At 41.7% G+C, this 8,580-nt stretch overlaps 1 protein-coding gene across 2 annotated transcripts in view; it reads left to right on the top strand.

The window, feature by feature from the left end:
- Nucleotides 1-1,315: 1,315 nt before the first annotated feature.
- GRID1 (glutamate ionotropic receptor delta type subunit 1) overlaps nucleotides 1,316-8,580 on the top strand; it is a 744,143-nt gene continuing 736,878 nt past the window's right edge. For both annotated transcript variants that reach the window (XM_075258436.1, XM_075258437.1), the window contains exons 1-2: nucleotides 1,316-1,607; nucleotides 4,752-4,907. In XM_075258436.1, the coding sequence (XP_075114537.1) occupies nucleotides 1,529-1,607; nucleotides 4,752-4,907 (235 nt within the window). In that variant the 5' untranslated portion in view covers nucleotides 1,316-1,528. The remainder of the gene's footprint in view (nucleotides 1,608-4,751; nucleotides 4,908-8,580) is intronic.

Raw genomic sequence — 8,580 nt, 5'->3', positions numbered from 1 at the left:
CAGCCTGGAAGGGTAATGAAACTAAGACAGCGTAACTTTTATGGCCCCATAGGAGGGGAAGATGAAGAGGTCTTCCCCTTCCCCCTAAGTCAGCCATGCCTGCAACCTGAAATATTGGCCAAGTTATAAAGTCCTTCCTCTGTGATTATTGGAGAGCTGTAGTTATGGAACCAAAGGATGCAGATGTAAGTGGTAGGCAAATAACTGATCTTAAAAAGATAGATTTTCTTCCTGTCCACGGTTGCTTTGCCAAAGCCCAGGCTGCACGATGCGATTTTACTAATGAGAGAGATCATAGCTGGCTATTAATTAGGAAGCGTTAATTACGGCCCTTCCTGTTGTGGATGTGAGGAGCTTCTTGAAACGGCGGATAGTCCTTAACAATAACGAAGTCACATCAAAAGCCGCATCAAAAATCCAGCAGTGAACGAAAAAGACCAAAGTTCTGCACATTAACTGAGGGTCCTTTCAACAAGCCAGGAACCCTTTGCACTAAAGAAACAGGTGAAAGATCACATTTAACTCCAGCTCCTCGCACCAAAGACTTCTCAACTTCAGAGCTTAGTAAATAGACTTCATTGTTTAGTAAATAGTCAAACCAGGACAAGGCGTGAATTCTAATGAGACAATTAGTCGTGTATGTAGTAATTCTGCTTTCTGGAACCTCTGTAGCATAGAGCAGCTCTAGCTGAAAGGCAATGGAATACCGGAGCTACTCATTACATGGATATGTTCTGCAAGCCTCTGGTGTGTAGCAATCCACAAGCTGCTTCCTCCTTTCCACTCAACCCTGGGATGGTTAGATTTAATAGGACACACTTCACACTGTTGCAGTACCTTTCTTTATAAGAATCCATAAGTTTCTGTTCTCCAGTCTGTTGAGTGCTCTTCAGTAGAGTTAGTCTTCAGTCCATGCCCTGTGATCTAGCTATCATATGTCACTCACTGTATTTATGGTATTAATAGACCATCTGCAGATCCAGCCTTCATTTCCTTCACCCTTTATCCAGTATGATCCTCTGTGTGCTGCCTCCTTTGCATTGCATTCACATTTGTGTCTGCGGCTTGTCATCAGCATCTGATCTCTCACACCTAATGTCCAAGCTTTAGACAGGCAGTCAGCCCTCTAGCTTATGTGCCTAGCAGCCTCCTGCATTTCTCTTTTGACTAAGATGCTCCAGTGTTCCCCATCTGAGCTCATCTCTCCATCTCTCAGTGTTTTCACCAAGACTATATTGAGTGGTGAGTCTCTGCAATCACGTGGTAGAGGAGAAGGAGGGGGGGTCCTCCGCAGTTTGCTGTTTGTTGGGTCTCAGACACACATAGAGTGTTGGAGAGAGCTGCAAGTCTATGCTTTTCCCTGTCTAAGCTTTATAAGCTATATTGTACATATTGCAATAGGAATCCTATCGGGATCTAGCCTGCTTTGTCTGTCTTCTCTTCCCTCACTATCTGGAGAGCATTTTCATCATTCTTGTCTCTGTACCACCAACAAATCCGAGCTGATGTGCTGTTTGAAAGGCTGGAAATGGAAGTGTTGATGCTCTGCTTTCTCCCCTGGATATTTCAGTGTTTTTCAGTACGGGCGGACTCCATCATCCACATTGGTAAGAAAGGGACCCGGCTTATGGAATAATGATGATGATGATGATGATGATGAGCACTAGGATGGGGTAGAGAGATCTGTCTCCTTAAAATCACCACTGGGCTGCAACCAACTCCTACTGAGATCTGCTGCAACAAACTTGTGTGTGTGTGTTGCGAGCTTTAAGGGTTAATTCTATCGATTGCATTAGCTGATGGGCACCTATGTGCTTGCAAAAGGTGGACAAGGCTAGCACTGTCTGCATGCTACTTTCATAGGATTTGCCGGTGAGATCATTGCAAACTTGTTTGCTTATGTGCAACTGTATCTATACTGTATTGTCTGCTAGTACCATGGACAGCTACTATCGACATTGGGGATTGTAAGTGATTCCCAAGTTTGGTGGGCAGAGGCCAGAGGCTTGTTACATGCAAAGATTGCCCTACCTAATGATTCTGTCTTTTTAGCGTGACTGCAGCCAATAATGGATAAGAGCTCGAGGCTGCTGTAATCCTCAATATGTATGTGACAAAGGCAGCATATTGGAATAGGCACCTACCAGTAGGTAACTTTCATGCCCTGTATAGTCGCTGTATCGAGTGGATGAATTAATAAGATTCCACTGTGCAGCTTTATAGCAGATGTGGTTATCAGGGATTGAACAGAAGAAGGGAGGGGGTTAAAGCTGCATGTGTGTTGCTAGCTATGTATGGATGAGAGACAGGCAATGAAACTGCAGGCTGATAGGAAAGATCCAGAGACAAATGCAGATTATATCTAACCAAAAATGAACAGGCACGTCCAAAATGCACACAGATATGGCAGCTTAGCTCAGACTCCCACTGAATCTAACAAGGTAATACTGATGTCACATACAGCAGCTGGCATACCTAATGGAAGAAGACTGGAAGCAAAAAAAGAAGGGCAAGTGATCTGACCAGGGGAATGGCTAAAGGGGGTGAATGTGGATGTGGGTCAGGTGGGTCACGGATTAGTGACTAGGGCACCTTTCTACAGGCTTGCCATGCTGAAACCACGAGTAGATTGTAGGGAGCCTGTCCAAGCACACAGCATTGCGGATCTATTAAATAAGATTGGATGAACTTTGAAGGCTGTACTCCTCAAATAAAGGAGCTCTTAGCCGCTCTGCTCCCCTGTGCTACTAATACAGCAGTGACTGAGATCCTACTGTCTAGTATTTATTCATAACTTGCACTCCAGGGCACAATTACACCATCATAGAAGTTTCCCATAAGCTTCTACAGTATTCTATTCTCATATTCCAGATGTTTGCAGCAGTGAAGCCCCCTTGAACTACTACTAGTACTTTGTATTAATAACACACACATATATATATATATATATATATATATATATATATATATATTTATTTATATATATCTATATATATATATATATATATATATATATATATATATATATATATATATATATCCTGTGATACTGCACAGCTGTTTGCATTGTTGAGACTCTTGTTATATTACTGCACAGTTGTACACACTGTTGAAAACATCCTTGTAATATTACCGCACAGGGGTTGCACTGATGAGATCCATGTGTAATATTTCTGCACAGATGTTTTAACTGAAGAGTCCTCCTAATTTTACTACAAAATAGTGTTCTCTAAAGAAAACCAATAGCAATATACAAAGCTGACTTCCTAATATTACTGCACAGTGGTCCTCACTGAGGAGACCCCAAACAATACACACAGTATACCTCCAGGAGACCTCCTAATATTACTGCACAGTGGTCCTCACTCAGGAGACCCCTAGCAATACACACAGTATACCTCCAGGAGACCTCCTAATATTACTGCACAGTGGTCCTCACTGAGGAGACCCCTAGCAATACACACAGTATACCTCCAGGAGACCTCCTAATATTACTGCACAGTGGTCCTCACTGAGGAGACCCCTAACAATACACACAGTATACCTCCAGGAGACCTCCTAATATTACTGCACAGTGGTCCTCACTCAGGAGACCCCTAGCAATACACACAGTATACCTCCAGGAGACCTCCTAATATTACTGCACAGTGGTCCTCACTGAATAGACCCCTAGCAATACCCACAGTATATCTCACCTAATATTACTGCACAGTGGTCTTCACTGAATAGACCCCTAATAATACACACAGTATACCTCCAGGAGACCTCCTAATATTACTGCACAGTGGTCCTCACTGAGGAGACCCCTAGCAATACACACAGTATAGATCCTAATATGCCAACAGAGTAGTGTGTGTTTCATTTCGTATACTCCTTGTAATATCCTGAGATGAAGGAACCCCCTTGTAATTTTAGTTCCCTATGGCTTGCAGTGATGCGACCTTCTCCTAATCTTCCAGCACATTTGTCTTCTCTGATGAGATCCACAGGGCTTTAGGCAGTACTGACAGCTTGTGCAAGTGCTAAGTATGTAGTTGGCATCCAGATCTGGGCTGCCAGTGTCTCTGGCCGCTTGTGCCCAGGTGTCCACCATTTAGGAAATCAGCTAGACACTCCATATTTCTCCAGCTGTCTCCATGCCTTTCTCTCATCCACTGTGCATGATTTACACATAGAGAGTGAATAAGCTATGCTTTATAAATGGCAGAACTGAGGCCACACTTCAATAAAACCTCAGTCCCCATGGAGGCATTAGCAAAGCATTAATATAGAGAAATGGGCTACTTGATGCACATATTCTATACCTGGCCTTTAGGGTGCAATGAATGAATTGGCTTGGTGAATGCTGAGTATAATATTTATCTTTATTATATTCTATAGTTCAGCCCTGTTTGCATTGAGAAGTGACAGCACCACCAATGACTATATGTATAGGGGCATAAGTGACACATCTGCTTATAGTGACCATTGATGCAGCTCATGTTAGATGAAACATTGGAACAATGAGAGAAGGTTACAATGTACTCAATATTTTACAGCACAGTGAAAGCTGTAAAGAAACCATGTAAATTGTATTTATATGTCAATGGCTTCAGCAAGAACTAATGAGTTCCTTGTAGGACAGCTAGTCCTCCTAGGAAAAGGTCAGCTAAGGCATTAACCACTGCTGAGAAGGCCACTGTGTATATTGGTTGTGAATTGCAAGTATCTGATCTAGTGATGTGGACCACTGATGGATCTTCCCATAACAGGTGCAATATTTGAAGAAAATGCAGCAAAGGACAATGAAATCTTTCAGCTGGCTGTGTCAGATCTGAACCTCAATGACGACATTTTACAAAGTGAAAAAATTGGACACACTATCAAGATTATAGAGCCCAACAATCCCTTCCAAGCTGTTCAGGAAGGTAAGCCTGCAGTCTGCACTGTCACATCAACATAGTGGCAAATGCATCTGAAGCAATCCCTATCGATGTATTGGCACCAGCTCTTGTCTTTAGCTGTAGAGGTTGTATGTTTGCTAGTGAATAGACCTGTAGAGATGAAGCCTTTTCTATGTATGTGACGACATTTCACTTTCCTGGGGATTCACAGCTGCAGAATGAAGCAGGATGGCGCTGTCACAAAGGAGGCATTGTATGGGCACTTTCTGAGCAGAGGAGCTCGTGGAAACTTTCCTTCTGCCGCTAGTGGGCGCTGTGTTACCAGAAAAGAGACCTGTAAAATGATGATCCTGCACTCTCCAGCGTCCTGATTTATTGTCTCTGCTCCAGTACCAATCACTTGTCAGTTATTTATTGTCAGTCTCTGAAGGGTTAACCGGGGCTGACAACAGGGAGCGGGGCTGGGCCTTCCTGGGACACTTTTTAGTGCAGGATTGCATTAATGAATTACCAAGACTGTAGAATTGATTATTCCTTTTTTTTCGCCGCTTATTGGAAACTTAGGCATTGAGCAAATAGAAAATGATAAATCATTGGAGGATCCCTCATTGTTTCCCAGTGAGCAGTCACAAGTGCTTGCCAAGCTCTTTCTGCTTCAAAGGTGGAGTGTGGATTGGTTCAAGGTCACTTCTTAAAATACTGCATTTAGTATAGTAATGCTATTAGCCTTTCATCACCTCCTTTCTCTGTAGATCAGAAATATACAGGCTCGGAGGGTTGCAGAACTAGTTTCTTTGTATACTCCTATGGCCTTGAATGGAGAAATAGATAGATTTACCATCATCGTTGAGTTATTTGCTCTATAACTTTTGTTCATATTGGTAAGACAAGTAAAACTCCATGTTAAGTCAGCATAGGACACCATTCTAAATGAGACTCCTTTCTGTTACATTGACTATCTCAGCACTGCAAGGTCTGTATACAGGTATGCAATTTCCATACAGTTTTATCCAAACAGAAGTTAGTACAACTGCGACACAACATAATGTGCGTGAAAGTTGTGATTTAGTGATATTCATTGACATTCAGTGCATATACTTTATACATAGGGCATATTGTGTGTATCCACATATGACATACTGTGCTATACGGTACTATCAGCACTTACTGTACATAGGTCTGTCTTACACAGCAGGTGTTTGTTTCTAATATGCCAGGTCACTCATCGACTGCATTAATGTCAGCAGCTTTTCCATAAGGTCCATCAATAATCTATTTGCATGGGACTGCCGGATTATACATTGACTGTGTCAGATTTGTATCCCCTCCCGCCTTAGGTGAGAGGTGACTGTCCGTCTTCATAGTTCTTCCAGAGACCACAACCCATATTTTCAGTTTTGCAGAATAAAGGGATTTAGAGTGCTATGAAAGAAGCAGAGACCCTTAATGACCAGATATTGTTTTCTATGGAGTCTTATGGGGTGTTGTGGATCACTCGTTCATGTATCCTTGGCCCATAGAAGCCCAAACTTGCATTAGATATGGCCAGCATAGAAATCTATAAACTCATACCCTCTCTCCATATGCATCCAATTTCGGGCACGTAGCAGATTTTTCTCACCATTCTAAACACATCACTGTATTCCTAGCTCAGCCATGTGTGAACACAGCCTTATTATGGTTGATTGCCAGGTGTCCAAAGTTAAACTAACTGGTCTCCCTAGGGTGTCAGGACATAGGTACTTACATAGGGGATAACAGCAGAAGTAGATCACTCCCAAACTTCTATATAGCTTTATATACGTGCCTGCCATTCCACCCTTCTATATTCCCATATACTGATACTAATAGGTTCCCTGGACATCTTATGGAGACCACTTAGTGTATCTTTAGCACTCAGGTATTGAAGGGAGTTTTTATTTTCCAGTAGCTGCAGTTTTATATGTTGGAGAACAATATCTTAAAATATCATTACTTCATTATACTTGTTGTCATTGTTATTAATATTATCATATTTGGCCTATACTGAATTTTGTTACAAAGGCAAAGACTTCCTTTGAATGATGAATAATAGTTGTGTAACATACGTTTAGTATCTGTGGTAGCTAAATAAAGGTTTGTCGATGATTATACAATCTGAAAAGTACTACATGTCACAGCATAACCAACCCGACATTACTGTTATCAGATCAGTGACTTGTCAATCCAACAGTCGGCAGAATAGATCCATCCGCAATGTTACCATAGCCTTCTAGTTACCTGCTGAGACTGAGACTGTACTAAGAATAGTGTATGGAGATTACATGGTGAGCCCCATAAATGATATGACAATGTTCCAGGTGAGTAGTTTGCAGACAATATACTGTAAAGAATGTAACGTTCCATACACAGACCTCTCATCTGCTTATATGTACCCTGTATGCCTTTCATTTAGACAGCAGCACAGATGTTGGTGTTATATAATGCTAGTTGAAAGACAGGATACCTTTAGCATATTGTTACCTTAGGGCCATTACTATGTAGACATTTATATAATAAACATATGTGATTTTAGAGGAAAGTTTCATTCAGCTGTGATGGTTGCATAGAAGAGCTGAAGCGGAGGTAGTGATGGAATAGAAATGATAACTGAAGCCCAACAAAAAGTGTGTGAACCCCACAAGCTCCCCATTCCTTTTGGTGCATGGAATTTAAGGTTGTGCTGTAGTCTAATGTATCAAACCCAACTGGAACATTATAGTCAGAAAAGACCTTGGGTCTTGTGCATATTATGGATTTATACAAGCACACAATTGTATAAAATCAATAGGCAGCACCTGTTTAAGTCTAAGGACTTGTGCTGCACGTCTATGTACTTCAATTTTCATCCCAAGACTGACATTTCTGACGTGCAATCTATCAAAACAGAGGGAAACCATTTCGGCAGTTATAATAGGTATAGTAGCTAACAGATTTTGCCCCTGGATCCGGTGAATGGGTAGGTTCTTGGAGCCAATGGGACTGGAGAAGGACTCCCATAAAATATGGCTGGAGTCGAGCACCCACCATGAGATCATGAACAAATGGATCCACCAAGAGATTAAACTTTTATGTATAGTAATAGTGTCCAACTTCAATGTAATCCCGGATAGCCCTCTTCTTTCCTGGACCCTGGGAGTTTTCAGGGGATTCTGATCACCCGAAGAGCTTGAATGAGATTGGAGAAACCTGTACTTGGTCACAACTGAAATATGTGCTGGAAATGACACAGTGTGTGTGGAAAGTATTCAGACCCCTTTTAATTTTTCACTTTGTTTCATTGCAACCATTTGCTAAAATCAAAAAAGTTCATTTTATTTCTTATTAAAGTACATTCAGCCCCATCTTGACAGAACCCCCTCCCCCGTCCCCCAGAATTGTAGATATTTTTGTAAATTTAGTTAAAAAAAAAAACAAAAAACCTGCAATGTCACATGGTCATAAGTATTCAGTCCCTTTGCTCAGTATTGAGTATTTGCACCCTTTTGAGCTAGTACAGCCATGAGTCTTTTTGGGAATGATGCAACAAGTTTTTCTCATCTGGATTTGGGGATCCTCTGCCATTCTTCCGTGCAGATTTTCTCCAGTTCCGTCAGGTTGGATGGTGAACGTTGGTGGAGCCATTTTCAGGTCTCTCCAGAGATGCTCAGTTGGCTTTAGGTCAGGGCTCTGGCTGGGC

Source organism: Leptodactylus fuscus, chromosome 10, assembly GCF_031893055.1.
Source record: "Leptodactylus fuscus isolate aLepFus1 chromosome 10, aLepFus1.hap2, whole genome shotgun sequence".
Lineage (NCBI taxonomy): Eukaryota > Metazoa > Chordata > Amphibia > Anura > Leptodactylidae > Leptodactylus > Leptodactylus fuscus.
This window is presented reverse-complemented; position numbering and strand designations above follow the sequence as displayed.